The sequence below is a fragment of the Thamnophis sirtalis genome, unplaced genomic scaffold, assembly GCF_051295495.1.
Source record: "Thamnophis sirtalis isolate CommonGarterSnake01/CBP01778 unplaced genomic scaffold, rThaSir2_p1.2 scaffold_1, whole genome shotgun sequence".
Classification (NCBI taxonomy): Eukaryota; Metazoa; Chordata; class Lepidosauria; order Squamata; family Natricidae; genus Thamnophis; species Thamnophis sirtalis.
This window is the reverse complement of record NW_028261381.1, coordinates 111,209,572-111,231,928: the sequence shown is the minus strand read 5'-3', so window position 1 is coordinate 111,231,928 and position 22,357 is coordinate 111,209,572. Positions and strand designations below refer to the sequence as shown.

The 22,357-nt window shown below is 41.0% G+C and overlaps 1 protein-coding gene and 1 non-coding gene across 2 annotated transcripts in view; one reads left to right on the top strand and one right to left on the bottom strand.

Annotated features, from left to right (window-relative positions):
* PAPLN (papilin, proteoglycan like sulfated glycoprotein) overlaps nt 1-22,357 on the bottom strand; it is an 84,577-nt gene that overhangs the window by 22,219 nt on the left and 40,001 nt on the right. The window contains exons 7-14 of the mRNA XM_087721945.1: nt 18,389-18,512; nt 17,506-17,586; nt 15,232-15,404; nt 13,373-13,496; nt 8,886-9,012; nt 5,886-5,951; nt 1,670-1,877; nt 504-680 (exon numbers count right to left, since the gene is read on the bottom strand). Coding sequence (XP_087578071.1) covers nt 504-680; nt 1,670-1,877; nt 5,886-5,951; nt 8,886-9,012; nt 13,373-13,496; nt 15,232-15,404; nt 17,506-17,586; nt 18,389-18,512 — 1,080 coding nt within the window. The remainder of the gene's footprint in view (nt 1-503; nt 681-1,669; nt 1,878-5,885; nt 5,952-8,885; nt 9,013-13,372; nt 13,497-15,231; nt 15,405-17,505; nt 17,587-18,388; nt 18,513-22,357) is intronic.
* LOC106556905 (uncharacterized) overlaps nt 5,856-22,357 on the top strand; it is a 79,892-nt gene continuing 63,390 nt past the window's right edge. Inside the window, exon 1 of the transcript XR_015697559.1 lies at nt 5,856-5,941. This is a non-coding gene — a transcript (uncharacterized LOC106556905). The remainder of the gene's footprint in view (nt 5,942-22,357) is intronic.

Sequence of the window (22,357 nt, the reverse complement as noted above, 5' to 3'; positions counted from 1 at the left end):
TTCCAATATGGAACCCTCCGGTCTTCCTGCAGCCAATCTAACTCAGAATTCTGAAAATCAACATCCCAAAACATCAGAATTGTAGCGCATCAGGGAAAGAAACTGATAAAGAAGAAAGACCTGGTAGGATTAGTTATTTCCAGGTCAGTTACTGTAGTAGGACTGATTCACAAGGCCCAGGAATAGCCTAAAGGTTCTGCATGCAATTGTCCTTACAGGCAGTTACAACTAAGACACTTTATAGTTTCATTTCCAGAAGATAGGATCATGTGAATATCCCCATCCTGCCCCCAAAAGCCATCGATTAAAATATCTCTGCTGTGACCATGCTCTAACTTTGTCCTATGGGCTATTCAGGTTGGTGACCTCCTTCTTGTGTTTATTTTCATTCTCCCAGGAGATCAACAAATATTGTATGGCTACAAATGGGTCTTTGTAAGAATGTGAAAGAGGGAGCAGCGAAGGGACAAAAATTGGACTAGGGAAATATATGTCATACTCACCAATCCCCAGTCTCCGATATGCCAGCCAATCTCCTGTATACAATTCTCCCCGATACAGGGCTGGGTGTGCTGAGGTTTTGGTTCTCTCAAGCAAGCAATATCTAGAATCTGAGGGCCCTGTTCAACCTGGCATCTTACAGTCCTGGTTTGAATACCTTCACCACAGCTTACTGAACACTGTAATAGAGTAGGGTAGAGTAGGGTAGAGTAGAGTAGAATAGAATAGATCTGCATTGCATGAAAAACGTCTCTATTTCTGATGTTAATTTGTTCTACATAGTCTACAGTCTGAATAAAGTTCTCTTTTTCTGTACAGGTTTCCAACATTTCATTGAAATGCAGCTAGGGCATCAGAAGAACATTCAGGCATATGGGCAGTTCCAGAGATTTTGTCATGGAGTTTGATTTCTTTTGGAGGAGAAGAGCAATTGTGGCTTGTTATTTTATTTTATAAACTTTAAGATACATCCTTGGTTTTTTTTTTTAGAATTTGATTTGGTTTTTTCCCCTTCTTTTCATCTTTTTAAAATAATTTTTCTATTTTTGTGTGTATATTTTGTAATTTTTCTAATTTTAAATACATGTATTAAAGTTATAACCAGTCAACATGTTAAATTGGGCTGAGAGGAAGTGGCCTGCCTTAAGATTACACTGAGCTTCCATATCTATGGTAGATTCAAACTTACTCCCCTCCCCCATGGTCCTAGATGAACTCCCACTTTACATCTTGTAATTTAATCTTACTCTGTACTTGTAGTACAGGCGCACACAGAATTAGAATAAGCCCAAATATTACAGAGTTCTATTGTGTTACAGGTTGTTCTTGTTTAGCAAATGCTCACAGTGACAAAAGTGATGAAAAAGTAACTTTATGGCCAATCATTGCTTTTATATCTTTTGCAAATCTATAAAGCGAAGGAAGTAAGATCGCTAACATTGTTGCCATTTCACTCTGTGACCTCTTCATTTAATGTCTGAGCTGCCAGTCCCAAATGTCCACCAAATGAGGACTACCTGTACTTCCAATGCTTTACTCAGTACTAAAATCATGCAAGGCAGATCAGGATGCCCCAAGGGGATATATTATCTTCTTTTCCCCAAGGTGCAGAAGAAACTGGGCCAATCCTGCCTCAGTACAGATATTGCACATAGAAGGAAAAACTCACCTCAGACCAAGGACCTGCGACCCATGTTGCACACCGCTGCAGTTTGCAAGGCTGTGCGCTGCGTGGCTTCTCTGTCAAGGAAGCGCATTCGGTATCATCCACGGCATCCTGAAAGTGATGTCCATTGTACGAAGCACAGTAAACTGAACGGCTTTGAAAGCCCCCTCCGCAGGTGGCAGAGCACTGGCTCCAGTCACCAGTTTTCCAGCTAAAAACAAATGTTCAAAAAAATAACTCTCAAGGAACCAAGAAGTCACTAGGGTGACAAGAGAGCTTCCCGGAACAAACATTTCTCGTGATTAGTTTCTGGGATGAGCTTTTTTGATCACAGGCTTTATACAACTAGTAAGCAAGGGTTAGGAAAAAGATGCCTGAAATACAGGAATTAACATGGTCATATTAAAAGCCAAGAATTCCAGTCAGGGGCACAATGGAAATTCCTAACAGCATTAAAAATAACAAGGGTGCCAAATTATGGAAAGGAAGTGAATGAAAGGAATCAAAAAGACAATTTGAGATGAAGTATTAATAGAGGCCTCAGAAAAGATTTAGAAAGGGAGGGAATCTTTCTCTGGGAGACAGTAGTAGAATGTTACTATTTTTAAGGGGCTGCAGCACCAAGAGCTAAATTAACACAAACCCCCGAGTCTGCATGAGGAATATGATTATCTTATGATCTATCTATATCATGCAGATGCTATGCATATTTAAAATAAATATATTAGATGGCTTTTGCAGCTGGAGGGTCCAAATATCTTTCCCACAATATCTAAAAGTAGCTGGAGAAATTTTTATTTTCAGGTAAAAATGTGCCTGTGGAAAAAAAAATGTGCACGTTTATAGCTAGCACTACTTGCTATCAATGTGGTCCAGGGCATTTGGGATGGAGGGCTGATCTTTGGGAGATCTCCAGGATCTAGCCTGGGACTAAAGGTAAATGTTCCCCTTGCACATATGTGCTAGTCGTTCCCGACTCTAGAGGGCGGTGCTCATCTCCACTTCAAAGCCAAAGAGCCAGCGCTGTCCGAAGACATCTCCATGGTCATGTGGCCGGCATGACTAAACGCCGAAGGCGTACGGAACACTGTTACCTTCCTACCAAAGGTGGTTCCTATTTTTCTACTTGCATTTTTACCTGCTTTCGAACTGCTAGGTTGGCAGAAGCTGGGACAAGTAACGGGACCTGACTCCGTTACGCAGTGCTATGGATTCGAACTGCCGAACTGCTGACTTTCTGATTGACAAGCTCAGCATCTTAGCCACTGAGCCACCGCGTCCCTGATAGCCTGGGGCTACACTTTGAATAAAATATAAATTAATCAGATCTCGACATACTTGATACTCTTGAAAAATGCTTCTCTTTCTATATGCCTTGACATAAAACTCTTCTTTTAATTTGATTTTTCTAAATTTGGGAGAAGCCCAATGCTGCAAATAGGAGTAGCAAGGACCACAGTTGGAAGGCTGGGCTTTAATCAAAATTCCAGGCAGTCAAACAGCCAACTCAAGCTGTCGTTTCCAACAGAAACTGCACAAATAACCTCAACTATCTTGGCACAGCCTACAGACCAATAGGAGGCTCAGTGGAGAGTGACTGTAGGATTGGAGCATGACATCTTAGAGGAAGTCCTATTCTAAAAATAACTTAGCTGGCAGGAGGTGAATCTACGCAGCTCCTTCAATAGGAATAGAGAAGAAAACAGACTGTGAATAAGGATCAGTGCCTAAAAATAATTTCAGCCTTATATTCCAAGCGGAATTTTACCACTTACTTCCTTTATAGTTAAATATTACTTTAGGTTGCCATGGAACAATATTCAGTAATAAAATCAAATTGCAAGAAATGTTTCAAATGGCAATGGGACCTCTATCCTGTAGACTTTCAGTGTTAGCTGAATTCATATAATGACTAAATCAAAAAGAAGCCGGTTAGATTGTGGTGTAATATGTTGTTTTAGTTTAGCTCATCAATCATGGTTAAGATTTAATGTATTATGTGAACCCACACAATTATGATTTAATCAATACACCATGGTTAAACACATCCTGATTTAGCATGCCGTGGGAACAGTTACAGCAGCGATAACCGATCTTTCGAACAGGCCACAGAGTGGTAATGGGCTGCGGCTCGGGGGTTGGGGACCCCTGAGTTAGAGTTAAAGAACACAGCAAAATATATTTGTTTCAGGATTGATGACTGAAAGCTATATAGCATTGTAGCTACCTTTACTTCTCTGCTAATTTAGCCACATATTCCATATTCTATCATGAATATTGTGGGGAGATGTATGACCTTACATGGGAGATTCTTTTTTGTTTGATTTTGAATTATAAAGTATATTAAAGATTAGGGAACTATAACAATCATGCAGATGTTCAACTTGAAAGCTCAAAACCCCTTTTTTGGTATCTTCTTCTGTAGGAGTTAGGAGCTCTACTGGATCGGACTGGGTGTCCCATTAGGTTAAGACATAACAAAGTCATATTCTCACTTCCCCAAACAGTATTTGTAATTATTCTAATTCCCTAACCCTCTTATGGGTCGTTTGATTTGGTTTAGCTTGATGTATGAACCATCTATTGTGGTTTTGGTTTAAAGTTAGACCTGATTATGTCATGTTCAGCAAGCCACAATGAAAACAAACCATGGTTCACAATGTTATGTGAATCCAACTCAAAGATCCTTCACTATAGCATTCTGCTTATTAATCAATTAATAGAAATCACCAAGAAATCAACAAGCTAAACTTGATTCGCTTATATGAAAGGGATACCATTCCTAAAGCCATGTATCCAGCACAGTAAGTAACCATTGAGGGACTATTTTGCTTTTATATATCCAGTCCAATGCTGAAGTTATCAAAGCAAATGGCATCATCAGTGGTGAATTTTATTATGTACTAGTGGTTGGTAATTCATCATTATGGAAGGACCTCTGGTAAATCCTGACGGTATACAACTGAATATGTAAAATTATCATCCAGATTAATGGGTATGGGAAAAATATAGAAAAATAGAAAAGTAAGGTTAAGATAAAATAATGCAGCAATCTCCAGCAATATTCATTTTTAATTTACTAAACTTCTCCGCAGAAGCTACTGGGGATATGATATCTAAACTCTTGGGCTACAAAGAAAAATAAGGAACTATCTTCCTTCACCCTTCTTCACATAGAATAAGAAGGCCAAAAGCACTGACTGCCCAACACCATTGTTTAGGGAGAAAAGCCAAAGCTTTAAGAACAAAGTCCATCACCTAGAAGAAAAGCCTTCCAAGGTTCGTGGAACCAGAGATGTTCACCTTTTGGAAGATTTAGAGCCTCACCAGCCTTTGAGTAGCGTGCTGGGAGCCACACTCCAGCCAGGATGTAGAGCCAAGACAAAAGTATCTTTTTATCTAAATTACATTTAACCTTAATTGAGTGTAAATGAAAATGTTTGAACATACTCAGTGTGATTGCTTGCTACGAATTTAATAATTCCTCCTGTCACACTGCAAATTACAACTTTTCAGCAGCAATTTGGAGAGAGGCTATGAAGTCACATTGCTTGGATGAACAGGATGAACCTGAAACTGCTATATTAGTACAGATAGTCCTTGACTTACAACAATTCACTTAGTGACCTTTCACAGTTAGAGCAGCATGGAAAAATGTGACGCATGACCATAAAGCCATTACAGCATCCCCATGGTACCATGATTAAAATTTGGATACTTGGCAACTGACTCATATTTATGACGGTTGCAGTGTCCTGAGGTCACGTGATCACCTTTAGTGACCTTCTGACAAGTCAATGGGGAAGCCAGATTCACTTAACAATCATGTTACCAACTTAATAACTGCAGTGATTCACTTAACAAATGTGTCAAGAAAGGTTGTAAAATGGGGCAAAATTCACTTGACAAATGTTTCATTTACCAACATAAATTTGGGGGCTCAGTTGTAAGTCAAGGACTACCTGTATATGTCTCACCAGGCATAGAGGCTCTCTAAAGCCTCTTTCTTTTTTGTATGAATCTAGGTCTGTGGCTTTCAACAAGCGTTTCTCAGGAATTTGTGGTTTGTTTGTTTTTTAGCAAATTCCTGCTCAATGAGCAGCTAACAATGCGAGGGGAGGGGAAATACAAGCTGTTTACTCAGGTTAGGAAGCTTGAAAAACCACTATTGGAGGTGAGGCGAAGGAAGAAAAGAGCTGAACCACTTTCTCCTAGTTACCTCTTTGTTTGCAAGTTCCATGCTCTGTTGCGGCTCCATGCTCCCGGCAGATAGAGGTAAGAGACCCTTTGTATATAGAATAAAGATTTTAAAGCCCATAATAAATATATAGACATCTGGGTCTGTCTTTTACAGTATGATTTCTATCCTTTTAGAGCCAAACTAAAAGGGATTTTGATGACGGATCGGAAACCTCTGTTGCCATTTTTTAAAGCCTTAGGACAGAGGTCTTCATATTTGGCAACTTTAAGACTTGTGGATTTCAACTTCCAGAATTCTCCAGCAAGCTATGTCCACAAGTCTTAAAGTTGCCAAGTTTGGGGACCCCTGCCTTAGGACAATGTTTCTCAACCTTGGCAATTTGAAGATACTTGGACTTCAATTCTCAGGATTGCCAAGCCAGCATGGCCCTTCCTCGGCTAGCATGGCTGGCTGGGAATTCTGGGAATTGAAGTCCATACATCTTCAAGTTGCTAAGGTTGAAAACACTACCAAAGGATGTTGGGATGGGGTCATGGGCAGGTAATAGCCTCCCCTCTCTTTGCAACTATGCCAACTTCCTGCACCAAAATAGACCACCCATCATAGCTATTATTATTCAGAAAACATGCAGGCACTTTATTATCCATAAGAAGAAGAGCCAATTCAAATCGAGGCCAAATATGTGGGTGGTGGGAAGAATTCGGTTTCCCCTGTCCTTCATCATGTCTTCAAACCATTCCCTCCAAAAGTTGCACATAACAAAAAAAAATTGCTTTCATGGTTTAATCTCTTCATTTGAATTTCCCCATTAAAATTCATCGTAGCCACAAGAACCAACTAACTACTTGGACATTAGCAGGGGTTCATTATAGTAAACAGGGGAAGGAAGGGCGGATTGTGGTCTAACTCTGTGAAAGTTCAAAGTGTGACACATCTTTTGGAGAGCTGAAGGTGGACACTTTCTTTCTATTTGTAGTCTGTTCATGTTACAAGCAGAAACCTAATTATGCTTGGAAAAGTTCTAGTGCTAAAACAGAGGAAACAACTTCATATTTCTAAAACTTTCTAAATAATAGTCTGTAGAGATTCTCAGTCATCCAGGCCATAGTTATCTCAAAAATGCTTTTTTTCAGGAGGCAACTGGGCTTTCTTGTTTTTTTTCTTTTTGAAGACGTTTTGCTTCTCAGCCAAGAAGCTTCTTCAGCTCTGATAGGATAGTGGGGAATGGAAGGATTTATATTCCTTGCAGACAGCTGGTAATCTGCATCCTTTCTAAATAATGTCTTTTGATAAAATGAAAAGGAATTCCCGCCACTCACCACCTGCATTTCACGCAAGGAGGGACTCTCCAATATGGTTTCCCACTAATCAGGAAATATGCCATGATCTTCTAACAGAAAGCTTTTATCCACCCTTCCTAGTTTGTTTAGCAATATTGATCCCTTCTCCTAAGAGAGGAGTCAAGTGTTTTTAATTTAACTAACTGGGTGTTGTGGCCTGACTGCCAAGCTGGCAGCAGATTCAGACAGTGAGGAGGTTGAGGAGGAACACGGGCCAGTCCTGGAGTCTGGGGAAGGCTCTGATGAGGGCTCTGTGTCAGAGGCAGAGAGAGGGCCAGAGCCGTATGCCAGTTATCAGCTGCCTTCAGAGTCAGACATCAGTGAGGCAGACGAACAGCTGGAGCCTGTTCCCAATGTGCCCATGTGCAGAGTTGCTAGACAAAGGGAACAGCTAAAGAGCATGGGTCAACTTGGGAGTAAGGCCACAGGTGGATGATGTATGGCCCCTCCCAGAGAAAATAAAAGAGGAACAAAAGGGGAGTGAAGTTTGCAGAAGACAATTTGCTTAATTAGTTCGTGACTCTCCGAGACTCCTTGCCAAGTTTTGCAGATATCGGCTTGTCAACTCTCCAAACCAGATAAGGTCTGTGACTGTAAATCATCCCTTGAAAGTCTTTGCTGGATGTGAATGAGCAGAATTCACAGTAAATTAATAAAAGGGTTTTTTGTCTGGACAATGAGTTTGCTTCATGCTCTTGGGAAGCCTAGGTCAGAACACTGGGTTGATGGTAAGTGGGAAAGCAAAGCACCAGCTTTTAGCATCCTTTTCATTTTCAGAAGTTTCCCTGGACCTCACACAGATTGCATTGACTTGCTTAGAAAAGAAAAACAGTAGATTTCATAACTATTTTTTTCTTTGTTCATGGGTTAACGTGTCTAGAAAAATGGCGCACATCTTGGAGAGCAACAATTTGCCAATAAAAAATAAAAGAAAGATAACAACATACATAATAAATCAATTTAAAAAATTACACGTTGTGTCATTAGCTACACCCAACCTGGAAAACATTTTTTAAATAGGCAAGTCCCAAAGAAAAGAGACTGCCTATTCCTACCCAATTAGCTTGCCAATTGTAACATTTTTTCCCCTCAGATAACATTTTGCTCTAGCTTGTATGATAGGTGGGCCTCGACTTACAATCACAACTGGGCCCAAAATTTCTGTTGCTAAGTAAGGCAACTCTTAAGTGAGTTTTACCCCGTTTAATGACCTTCTTTTGCCATAATTATTAAGCAAATCCATGCAGTTGTTAAGTGAATTGCATGGTCATTAAGTAAATCTGGCTTCCCTCAATGACTTTGCTTGTTGGAAGCTGGCGGGGAATATTAAAAACGGTGATCAGGTGAACTCGGAAAAGCGCATCTGTCATAAATACATTCTAGCTTTCAAGCTCCCCAAATTAGATCACATGACCATGGGAATGCTACAACGGTTGTAAGTGTGAAAACCGATCATAAGTCAGTTTCTTCAGTGCCACCCTAACTTCGAAAAGGTCACTAAATGAATGGTTGTAAGTCGAGGGCTACCTGTGCTTTTGGGGGGAGCGCAGGTTTCTCTGCACGCATTTCATAAGAGAGCAACAAGGGCCCCGAACAGAGACTACCAAGTTATTTCTGACTTTGATTCTTGGATTTCAAGGTAGATTTCAGAGAAGAGAGAAACCAAACCAAAGCTCACCGTTTTGTCTGGGGACAAGGCTGGAGGCCGCAGGTGCGGTTATTTCCTGGCCATGGTTTATCTCTGCACATATAATCCGGATAGGCTTCATTATCAATGGTGCAAAAGACCAGACGAGACTGATAACCTGCGGAGCAGAGAAAACACAACAGGATGGCAAAAGGTAACGGATAATTGCCAAGGCGACTGGTTGCATAATATCCCTAAAGCAACCAAGTATTATCATCTAACCGATAAGAATTAAGCAGAGGCCAGCATCCAATGAGTTGCCTTTTCATATTCCCACACAAATGTTGTGATTGAAATCAAGGTAACAGGGCTAGCACTAATCTGAAGGCGGGAGCGGGGGTGGGGAATTCATTAAGTTACATAATTAATTGAATGTAATAATGGGTTCAATATGCGCATCCCCAGAAAAGAATGCTGAAAATCCTTCAGTTTCATTAATTTTTAGGGGTGGGAGGTGATATTTTCCTACCACAGCCCTGGGCTTTTGGCCAGCTCTCCCTCAGAGGTCAGACTTGCTCTGACATTGATTACCTTGCAGAAGCTGGTTGAGATGGAGACATCCCTCCCCCCCCGGGGTCTTTTCACGTTAGATAGATTGTTATACATTTCTTCTCCTCCTTTTGATAATGAAAAGAAAGAAAGAAATTTGCTGATTGAATCTTTACTACAGGTGCATGATTTATTCCACTGAGGATGTTTTATGTTTGTAATTATGCTGTGTAGTGCAGATAGTGCTCGATTTACGACCACAAAATTTCTGTTGTTAAGCGAGACATTCCTTAAGTGAGTTTTGCCCCATTTTACGACCTTTCTTGCCACAGTTGTTCCGCGAATCATTGAAATTGTTAGTAACACAGTTGTAAAGTGAATTTGGCTTCCCCGTTGCCAGAAGGTCGCAAAAGATGATCACATGACTCCAGGACACTGCAACAATCATAAATATGAGTCAGTTGCCAAGCATCTGAATTTTGATCATGTGACCATGGGGATGCTACAATAGTTGTAAATCTGAAAACTGATCGTGTCCCTTTTCTGAGTGCTGTTTTATTTTTGAATGGTCTGTACTGGATTGTTATGTTTGCAAGATTTTTTCTTCCTAGCATTTTTTCCCCTCAAGTGCGCGGTCTGCTTTTTCTTGAACAACCGGTTGCGGATCCATTGGTTGTGACAGGATTTGACTAACCATCTTGTCACCCAAGCCGGATGTTGCAGGATGAGAGAGAGTGACTGGCTCAAAATCTCCCAAAAGGCTTTCAGGCCTAAGGCAGGATTAGAATTCAGTTGGTTTCTAGCCTGGTGCCTTAACTACTACATCAAACTGCCTTTCATGTCATTTGCAACAGTATAGAGGCTTAATGAAGAAATTAAACACCCTCCCCCCCCCTTGCTATTTGTACTTTACCATACCATATACAATCTCACTGGCATATATGCAGTGCAATCAGTAACTAAGGTTGTTGGTCACATTTGCTTTGAAGAAGAATAAGCAGATGGACAGGCTTTAACGCTGAACGAATCAAAATATGTCTGCCACTCAGTACAAAATTGTATCTCCTAGAATGGCTAATAGTGGATCTCTTTATAATCCCATAAGCAAAGATTACAAGGTGATTTCTGCACAGACCATTGCAAGCTTTTATATAGATAGATGATAGATAGATAGATGATAGATAGATAGATAGATAGATAGATAGATAGATAGATAGATAGATAGATAGATGATAGATAGATAGATAGATAGATAGATAGATAGATAGATAGATAGATAGATAGATAGATAGATAGAAAGAGATAGATAGTTAGCTAGAGATAGAGATAGACAGATATAAATATAGATATAGGTCAAATTCTCAAAACAAGCTTTATAAAAAAACAAACATTATTTTGTTCATGATATAATAATCCTGCTGCAACTCAATCAGAGTTTACTTTCAGTTTATGCCTTTTCTTACAGCCTTCTAGGCAATATTAGAATATGCCCTGTTATTTTTCTGTATGTAAGAACAGGAAGGCTGAGTATTTAGGTTAGTATATTTTATGAGATTCCTTCTGGCTCCAGGATTCATTGATAACCTGATGACGGTCTAAGAGGAACAATGGATCACATGACCCTGGGACAGTGCAACTGCTATGAATGTGAGTCAGTTGTCAAGCATCCAAATGTAAATCACATGACCATGGGGATGCTGCAGTGGTCATAAGTGTGAAAAACAGTAATAATAGCATTTAGACTTATATACCACTTCAAAGTGCTTTACAGCCCTCTCTAAGCAGTTTAAAGAGTCAACATATTGCCCCCAATAATCTGGGTCCCCATTTTACCAACCTCAGAAAGATGGAAGGCTGAACCAGTGAGAACTGAACTGCCAAATTGTTGACAGTGGGCAGAATTAGCCTGCAATACTGCATTCTAACCACTCTCCCAGCACGCCTCTTATATCTAATGTAATCTAATATATCTAATCATCTGTCTCTCTGTTCTACCCTTCAAACCTGTTTTTACCATTACATAAAAATAGCACACTAAAAAAATGGCAACAAGAACGGAAAGTCACTTGGGGAAAGCAGGAGCTACAATCATTATGATATCAGCTCTAAAAACTAGTAAGGTGCCAATGTGGGGACATAAGGAATTGCAGAAGTAATATTGCTACAATTCTCATGCTTAACAGATGTTCACTGGCTGAGACCCATGTAGCTTCCCAAAACTCACAGATGTTCACAGAATGCAAATGCCTTTGTGCAAATGACCAAATCAGCATCATGGTGCTTTGATACATGGCCTTCTCCTTTGTATGGGTGTGTGAGATCATAACAAAAGGGAGGAGGCTTGCATCATGATGACCCAACATTGCTTTGTCATTTGCTCCCCTTGACCTTCTGACACAGGCCAATGCCTCTACAAGCATCCTTTTTGCAGCTCCCATAATCACAGCCAAATGTTCAGGACATTTTTGTGTATTTTGTGTAGGCGAATTGAAGGGGAATATTACTCCTAAGACTTTAACAAAAATGGGTGGTTTAAAACCAGGGGTGGGATTGAAATTTTTTAGCAACCGGTTCTCTGCCTGGTTGTGGTGTGGCCATGGAGGGCATGGCCTACTCGGCCTCCTGCACCACAGCTGGGGGGGCATTTTTGCCCTCCCCAGGCTCTGGAGGCTTTCCTCAAGCCTCTGGGAAGGCTCCAGATGCCCTCTGGAGGCTGGAAACAGGACTGTTTCCGGACTTTTAGAACTTCCAGGAGCCCTGTTTTTCATCCTCCCAGAGCCTCCGCATGGGCCATGCACTTAACTGGCATGATGAATGGGCCACGTGGAGACTCCTGGGAGGAGCAAGGTGATTGGGTGGGTGGGGCCAACGACTCCTTCCAACTACTGGTTTGGCGAACTAGATGCAAAATTAGCATCCGGTTCGCCTGAATCAGTCCGAATCTGCTGAATCCCAACCCTGTTTAAAACCTAGCGATTCTCTCCTGTATTAGGGCAATTTATTTATTTGGCAAGCCCTGAAAAGCAAGATCATAATACTTTTCTGGCTTAAATCATTTATTTCATTTCTTATAATCCTTTACTCAAAGCAAGCCAAATCCCTCGGACCTGTCCACATTATTATCCATCCTATCTTTTGCAGTCCTTAGGCAAGGCACAATGTTTAAGAGTAAATCTCAGGTACCGGTGACCAACTCAGATAGGAGCCTGCAAAGTTGAAATGGTCTCTGAGGCAGAAGAAGATTGCTTTCACCCATTCTATGCTGTGATTTTCCTAAACCAGCAGATTTCTGCTTAGGATCATCTTGATAATACATTTATTCTATTTAAAAATGCCTTTAAATGCTTTAAGAGGCAAAAGGTATAAGACAGAGGTCATTAAACAATCATCACTACAATAGTTCAGTGTAGCAGTTAATGATTGAAATCTAGCATGTCTACCAATTCTCATATGTAACTAATATTCCTGTCTAAAAATTTCTGAGATTGTGAATGAATTTGCCAACATTTTGTGTGATTTGCTAATTATCTGAGATTTTGACCAATTAAATAAACAGTCAACCTTGGCAACTAGTGCTCACATATCACCCATTCAGCTTCCCCATATGCTACAGGTCTGGGTTTGTAGCATATACAAAGAGCCGAGGTGGCACAGTGGTTAGATGCAGTATTGCAGGTTACTTCTGCTGAGTGCAATTTGGCAGTTGAAATCCCACCAGGCTCAAGGTTAACTCAGCCTTCCATCCTTCCGAGGTGGGTAAAATGATGACCCAGATTGTTGAGGGCAAGATGCTGACTCTATAAACAGCTTAGAGAGGGCTGTAAAAGCACGGTATGAAGTGGTATATAAGTCCAAGTGCTATTGCTATATACACCGAGACCACAAACTGTCTAGAATATCCTCACAGATCAATATGTGATCTGTACACACAGATTGGGAACCATTACTTAAGCAAATCAATAATATTAAATGTAAGGTCTGGCATATACCTCCACCACATTCAGCACTACAGTCACTCCAAGAGCCATAACCCCAGCTGTATATTGATGTTTGCCTTTGGAATGGCAAATAGTATTCATAATGTACTCCTTGGTTTCGTTCCTGGCTTATAAGCTGAAAAATAAAGAAGATAAGCAGTTGTCAGGAAACACACTTTTTGCTACTCTTGTAACAAGGTATTATTTATTGGTCCAATTCATATAGTGGCCATGTCTGGACCTTTGCACGTAAATGTTTAGATGACAGGAATATCCCTTTTTCAAACAAAAAATAATAATCTGGTCTACCTGTTGAAAACTAAGGTCAGCTTAGTTTCTTTTCCCTGATGTGCTAATTACTTAATTAATTAAAAACACAATTACTCATCTGTTTGTTACAATCCAAGTTCCAACATCCCTTTGTCAGGGAGATGGGTGGTTTTGAAATTTCATAAATAAACAAACATTGTCTGCTATTTGTGAAAACTGTCTTATCACTCAGAACCAATTTGGTTAAGCCATAAGTCTAGAAACTAGGAGATCATGAGTTCTAGTCTTTGCTTGGGCACAGGCCAGTTGAGTCACCTTAGACCAGTGGTGTCAAACTCAAGGCCACATCCGGGTGCTTAGATCTGGTCCATGGGGCCGCCCTGGAAACAATGAAGGACCAGCCCGTGGTGCCTCACCAGTGAAAACGGAGAGTGGTGAGGACTACATGCAGGCCTGGGAGGGTGTGGCCAGCTAAACATGATTCATCGAGGCTCTGTTTTTGGCCATGATGGTCTCCTGCAGCCCTCTGCCAGCAAAAATGGAGCTTGGGGAGGCCGTATGTGGCCTGCCTTGGCTCCATTTTCAGCCATGATGGCCTCCTGCAGCCCTCTGCCAGGGAAAACGGAGCTCAGGGAGGCTGCACACTGCCCCCCGGGCTCTGTTTTCACTGGCAGACGGCTGAAAACAGAGCCTCAATTAGTGATGTCAAGCTGGCCATGCCCCCCAGCCCCCGAGGTCAAACACAACCCTGATGTGGCCCTCAATCAAATCGAGTGTGACACCCCTGCCTTGGGCCAATCACTCTGACTCATCCCTAGAAAGCAACCAATGGCAGACTACTTCTCAAAAATCTTGCCAAGAAAATGCAGGGCCTTGTTCAGACAGTTGCTTAGAGTCACAAACAGACTTGAAGTCTTACGCACATACAAACATCCATCACTCAGATCCTTGCCAAGGTTATTCCTTTTCTGCCTGCTATTCATCTCCTGCTGTATGTCTTTTCTGCCTCTGATAGATCAACATTTGAATACATTGCCTACAATACAAAGGATAAAGTGGTTTCTTGCTAGAATGAAGAAAGATTATATTTCCTCTTCATCAAGAAACAATTGTTAAACTACTGTAGTCTTCGTAACCTTGTACCCTGCAAATGTGACAAAACTCATTTCATCTAAGCACGCTGTTGGGGTTAAGGAATGAGGAACTAAAGTGATCTTAATGCCATGACAAATAAATTAGCCATTTACTGTTTGACCTCTGCCTGAAACAGAGATAGCCTCAAGGCCAGTTCTCCTCTACTCTTTTTCTAATAGTTGTTCAGTCAAAAAATGGAAGTTTCCACATCAATCTATTTTATTTATTAATGAACCTGTGGAATCCCTCGGTCTGTATTATTCTGGAGAATTATCCAGAACACCTATGCACAACTCAGGAATTAGACCTCTAGGACAGGGGTGTCCAAACTTGGGAACTTTAAGACTTGTGGACTTCAACTCTCAGCCGGCTGGGGAATTCTGGGAGTTGAAGTCCACAAGTCTTAAAGTTCCCAAGTTTGGACACCCCTGCTCTAAGAAAACAGGAAAGGAGTTGCAGCTACTTGCCTCAATTATCAAAGGCTCGCTGATGGGACCCCGGGCATATAGAAGCTCTGGAGCCAGATCTCCCTCTGAACCTCTGTCGTAATGCACCACTGTGCTGGCAATAGGCAAGGCCCGGCTGTACTCAATTGTCCACTGCCCATTCAGATAATATGTTCCTTGTACGTTCTTGATGGCTGAGATTAGGGGGGGAAAGGGGGAATGGGAAAAAATGTAAAGACAGTGATGTAGAATTCTGAGACTTTGATGTTGCAAAACATTGCCCAGATATGAAGTGGCTATTGTGTACTAAACAAAATTTAGTACAGGTTTTGGTGTATTCGGGTCTTTTCCCGTGTAAGATTGAGAGTATCTTGGTGACGTTTCGACGAGGTCCCACTCGTCATCTTCAGGCTAGGTTCTTCGGCCTCATGCCTGTACCTTTTTTTTTTTTTTGCTCGCACAGGCACGAGGCTGAAGACACCAGCCTGAAGATGATGAGTGGGACCTCGTCGAAACGTCGCCAAGATACTCTAAATCTTACATGGGAAAAGACCCGAATACACCAAAACCTGCATATCTGTACCCGTGAAAATCTACGAAAACATATACATATACATATGCATATACATATACATATACATATACATATACATATACATATACATATACATATACATATACATATACATATACATATACATATACATATACATATACATATACATATACATATACATTTGGCGGGGAGTAGAGGTATGATGTTTTGCTGAAAATCTACAAGTGGTAATTGCATTTAGCCAACCATGACTGATTCCTCCCACCAAAAACCCCAGAGATTTAGTAAATAAAGGTACAGTAGTCCTTGACTTACAACATTTCATTTAGAGACCGTTCAAAGCTATAATGGCACTGAAAAAAAAGTCACATGACCGTTTTTTACACTTAGGACTGTTGCAGCACATGGTCACATGATCAAAATTCCGGTGCTTGGCAACTGGCTCATATTTATGACTGTTGCAGTGTCCCAGGGCCATGTGATCACTTTTTGCAACCTTCTGACAAGCAAAATCCACGGGGTTAAAAACCAGGTGGCTAAGTGAACAACTGCAGTGATTCACTTAACAACAGTGGCAAGAAAGGTTGTAAACAGTGAGGGGTTGAAAATATTTTTACTTTTGGTTCGGGCGTACTCCTGCGCTTGCATGCACAGAAGCATCCGGGAAACTGGGCAGGGTTTCTCACCGCCGCTACTACCAGTTCAGCTGACCCGGGCCATCCCGGGAGCAACCCACCACTGGTCGTAAAATGTGGCAAAATTCACTTAACAACTGTCTCACCTAGCAACAGAAATTTTGGGCTCAATTGTAGCCATAAGTGGAGGGCTATCTATATTCAGATGGCAGGTTATAAGGAAATCCCTAAACTGGGGACTGCCTTGGGAAACAAAATATCATGGAAGAAGGCATGTACCTTTCCATGTGACTGCCACAAAAACCACTCAGATGTGTAAACAGTTACTAGGACGCTAGTGTGACATGAAAGAACCTTGGCCATTTTTCTACAGAGCAGCGAGTAACATTCAACCCATATCGTTAAACCAAAGCATTGTAAGGAAGCTTGAGATGACTTATTAATCATCGTGTCCTGGAAGATTTATGTTGATTGTGCCCATGCTGAGGTATGAACATGACTCATTTTTATGTTTTTGCTGATAAGGGGCAGCTCCTTTTGCCTTGTCCTTTATGGACCCCTTGAAGCTTTGTCATTTGTTCAAGAGGATCCCTCCAACCCAGGAGACTGGGAGTTGTAGTCCCACTTTAGGCATGAAAGCCGGCTGGGTGAACTGGGGCCAGGCACTCTCTCTCAGTCCAACTCACCTCACAGGGTGGTTGTTGTAGAAAAAAAAATAGGAGGAAGGAGTATTAAGTATGTTCATCGGCCTTGACTGATTTATAAAAATAATAAAGGCGGGATTAACAATGTAATAAAATAAGTAAATAAACAAAGGTGGATGGCATGCAGGGTTCTTTGACGGAGAAGTCATAAAGACTCTTGCTTCATGTAAAATACACGTACTATTGCAGGTGTATATTGTTGCAGATAGAGCCTTGTTTCATAGCATACACCAATTTCATTCTATTAGTAAACAGTCTGCCATCTCTGTTCTTAGTGATGTAATACCCAGATGATGGCCACCACGTAATATTTCTGAAGATGCAGATCCATATTATCTTGTATTAAGTTATAACTAAAGGAGGTGATGGAAGTCCTATACCAAGAGTAGTAATTTCTTACCCAGGAAGTTCCTGGTAGGGGTTGCTTCCTTGATTCGGATACTGGTGGCTCCCATCGGAATGACAAAGATTTGATTGTAGCCTATAGGAGCAGAATAAATCAGCCAGAATAAATTCATTTTCTGAGAGAGAATATAATAGAGAAGGAAGCCAGGGTAAAGTCACTCTTTCGTGCAGAGAAGCTACATGGGAAAAGATATAAATTTTGCTGTAACTACTCCACTGATTTTGAACTGTCTCCATCCGTATTCATATTACCCATAAAGCTACCCTTGCATGTAATTGATGTAATATGGCACAAGGCAGGGACTTCAATGCATCACACTGCAGACATGCTACAGTAGAAACTTTCCTGAGTTACAGTTATTGACTTTAGCTTTAAAGATATAAAGAGATTAATAAGAACAATCAGTCACATCTCTACCCCAGCCTCAGTCTAAAGTCTAACACACAGGTAGTCCTCGACTTACATCGGTTCATTTAATGACCGTTCAAAGTTACACCAGTACTGAAAAAAAAAGTGACTTAGGACTGTTTTCACAATTGCAACTTTGGAAGCATCTCCACGATCATGTGATCACAATTCATACGCTTGGCAATTGGTTCATACTTAGGACCGTTGCTGTGTCCCAAAGTCATGTGATCCCCTTTTGCGATCTTCTGACAAGCAAAGTCACTGGGGAAACCAGATTCACTTAGCAACCATGTTACTAACTGATCAACTGCAGTGATTCACTTAACAACTATGGCAAGGAAGATCATAAAATGGGGCAAAACTCACTTTAACAAATGCCTCGCTTAACAACAGAAATTTTGGGCTCAATTGTGGTCGTAAGTCGAGGACTACCTTATTAATCTATGGTACCAAAACAACCCTGCAGTACCTTTAGGGAGGTTGGGCACATCAAAGAGTCCCTTGACTTCAAAACAAGCTCTTCCATTCCCACCGCACTGCAGGCATTTGTCTTCCTTTTGGGAAGAATCCAGCATTTTATCACAGCCAACAGCCTGTAAAATAGCAAAGTTCAAACCATCCACAGGTGAGATGAACAATCCAGCTATCAGAAAATAGAAAGACAAGACACTTCACAGTAAGGTTGATGACATTTCACTGTAAGGTTGATGACAAACTGATTTAAAATAACAGATGAGCTGTTATATAAATAGTGATTCTTCTTTCAAATCTTTTTTTATTTTAGTGTATACTGATTTTCCCACTCAGAACATCTCTGGGGATGTCAAGGCCAGGACATCAGCAGCCATATGTTTCATAACTTTTCTCAGAACATCTTTCTAAAACAGCCTTGGTACCCACCAGGCCTGTGGGAGTTCAGCATCCATACTTTTCAGATATCTGGCAGTGAATGTGTATATTTAGACTTTTAAGCAAGTTTGCCCAAAATCTACAAAAATACCAGAGACATTTCCAGCACTGATATTTCAAAGGAGGTTGCTTTCAAAAACCCTGTGATATAATAATTGTAGGAAAGTCAACCCCATGGGGATATAACATTAGAGATTTAATTCAGCTAATGTTTCTGCAACCACTATTGACTGGCTAATAAAAATTAAAATACTGTCTGTTTTTTTTTAGCTAACTATTGATGTGGTTGCTTTAATGAAACTGCCTATTACTCTCTGTAATTTGGTACTTCCAGAGTCCTCCTCCCACACCAGCTGCCCAAGTAAATAGCTTCTTCCTACATAAACATGTTCTTACAGAGAATCCAACCGATACCTGGATAGCAGAAAAGAGGGAGGGGAATTCAGAAGGACCACTTCAAGTAGTCCTTGGCTTATGACCATTTATTTAACAACAATTCAAAATTGTGACAGCTTAAAAAAAAAAAGGACTTGCAACCAGTCTTCAAAATTACAATCATTGCATACCCCCATGGTGACATGATCATAATTGGGGCATTTAGTAACTGGCTCACATTTACAATGGTTGCAGTATGTCCATGAAAGCAGCTTTTACAAGAAAATATAAGAGCAGATTTCCCCATTTGGGAGAGAAAATGAACATAAAGCATCACGAAAGGTATTTTCAAGCTGGACAATAAGTCACTTCAATCCCTCTAGTTAAAGAGGGGCAGCTGGCAGGGTTTCCACATAGGAACCAAACTATTGTTTTGTTTTTTTCTTAGTTTAGGCATAGTAGAACGTATGAATCCAGCCATTGTGGTTTTAACTAATGCATCATACTGGTTCCCAGTCTTTGTGGCTACTCAACAGTTTTATCTCCACTTTTACCTAACCACGGCAGAAACGTGGCTGGCAGCATCCTTTTTCATTGTGTCCCCAAGATGTTGCCTTTTTCTCAACTCTAGCCCTTGAACGTGACAGGCTTAAGTCATCCTTCTCTGTGCTAACATCAAAGCACCCTTTCCTTCCTCAAATCTGCAAAGTGCGCAACACAAGATCCGCAACAGACATTATGCTTGCCCAGTCATTAGGTCAGAAGGGAAGTTTGGAGACTAGGCTGCCTAGAGTTGTGTTTGACCTGATGGGCGGCTATACAGATTTGATGAATGAATGAAAAATAATAAAATAGATAAGAACAGAGAAATACTTATTTAAGTGGATGAGGGCTTGCCCCTTCCTCTTCCAGCTCAGCCTTGTCTAAAGAGTCTATTGCAGACAAACTCTGCCCACAGCCAGGTGTCTTATCTTTATGGGTTCATCCTTCCAAGGCCAGTAAAATGAAGGGCCAGATTTTGAGGGGCAATATGCTGACTCTGTAAACTGCCTAGAGAAGGCTATAAAGCACTATGGACTAGTATACTATATACAGTAAGTCTCAGTACTATTGCTAAAGAGTTAGACAGGAACAGTGCTTGGCAAGAGGGTTTTAGTCTCCCTCCCTCCCTCTCCCTCTATCTCTCCCTCCCTCCTCCCCTCTCCCTTTGTGTAATCATTTTGTTTATTGAAGAAGACAGGAATGCAGTAGAGTTGTACATTTTAAGCACTGGTTTCTTTTTGCATTTCGTGAAGTGTTTCCTGCCACAACCAGCATCTATCTCCACAACGTGAGGATGCTACCATTTTCCTTGCTTTACAGGAGAGTGGGGGGAAATGGTGGCTGGTGAACTGAAATGGTGATCATTCAGGATGACGCAAACAGTGCCAGACTGCTCTAACAGTGTTATGAAATGCTACTCTGTTGTGTTTTTCCACTCATTTTGTGCAAGGCTGAAATAACATTTCAGGGGACCAGTAGGATCTGCTCTTTGTCACTGCGTCCCAAACAAAATATAGAGGACTGCGTAAATTGGCATTTGTTACCCATAAGAAGGAAGAGAGAGATATCCTGAAAAGGCACCCTTTGTGACATCAATGTATTGTTTCATTTTGTTTTTTAAAAAAACTTCATTCAGTGCTGGTTACAACCAAATGGATTGGAGAGGAAGAAGCTGAGCAATAGTGGGATCCTGTGTTACACCCTTCCTGTCACAGTACCTTGATTAGGAAATGTTTCCCCTTCTGGTTGGTTTCAGGCTTAAATGGAAAGGAAGAAGAACCCAAAAGCTGAACCAGTAGCTTTGCCATCAAGCCTGCGCACAGATAATTGAGACACCATTTGGCAGAGAAAGCAAAAGAAGGGTTAGCAAAGGGGGGTAGCAAAATTCATGTTGTTAAAATATCAGCTAACTCAGGGATGCTTTCCCCCAACAGTCAAGTTCTTGGTCCGTTGATGGTTTTTCTGGTCCTTGGAAACCCTCTGGTGGGCAAGGGTGGAAGTTCAGGAGCTAAAAGAGTTTAAAATCAAGGTGCATCTGAGCCTTCTCCCAAGCAAAAAAAGAGTATATTCTTCATTTCTCCTTTGGCTTTGTTGTTTATAAGATGGAGATCCACTGACATGAACTGTTTCCAAAAAGGCCTTTTAATATGCGAAGGGCCCAGACATCAATTTCATGCTAGCTGGGAGTTGAAATCCACATATCTTAAAGCTAACAAGTTTGAAAAACACTGTCCTACAGCATCTGGTATCAGCATCTGGTAACAGCACTCCATGACATCATGCTGCCCACATGACCACAGAAATGTCTTCGGACAGTGCTGGCTCAATGGTCTTGAAGCAGAGATGAGTACCATCCGTTAAAGTTAGCAATGACTAGCAGAATAAAATCCTCAGCGACTTCTTTATCTTACAGCATCTGAACTACAATCCTCTCCCTTCCCCTCTCTGTTATCTCCCAGTGCCATAATGAGGATTTTAGATGCACACAACTCAGCAAAGAAAAATACACAGCAATCCTTGGTCTCTTGGGTCCTCTGATCTAATCTGTTAGGTCTGAATTTCTCCCAGAAGGCTATTTCTTTTTAATCTTCCCCAGGTTTCTGACTATCTCTTAATTATTCTGGGAGGTCAGGCCCTCACCCCAAATTATACAGTGACTGTAAAAAAACATTCTGGATAGTCTAAAGGACTACCTGATTATAGTCAACAAAGTGCTGGAAGAAATGAGCAGGGGAATGAGGAAAGACTGAATTGGCCAAAAGAAATATAGAAGGCATCTTTGCAATAAAAGACAGAATAGAATTGAATTGCGTGGCCAATATGTTGATATTCAGTAAACCACCACCACCACCACCCAAAAAAAACCCCAACAGAAGGTTAACTATTAGCTTTAGCTCTAGGGAAGGCAAATGTTGAAGCTTGCCAAATCTTGCAATACCTCCTTTAATGTGTGATGCCCCACCTGCTTAAAAGCAGCCTACACCCCTCCCCCAAGATAAAGGCAGTTCTTGGCCAACAAAGCCCTCCTCACCCTTGGTTTTGTCTGGCTTTAGATATGATGTGGACTCAGACAACATGATTTATAGAATGCGTTTTAATGCTAAGCAGGTGG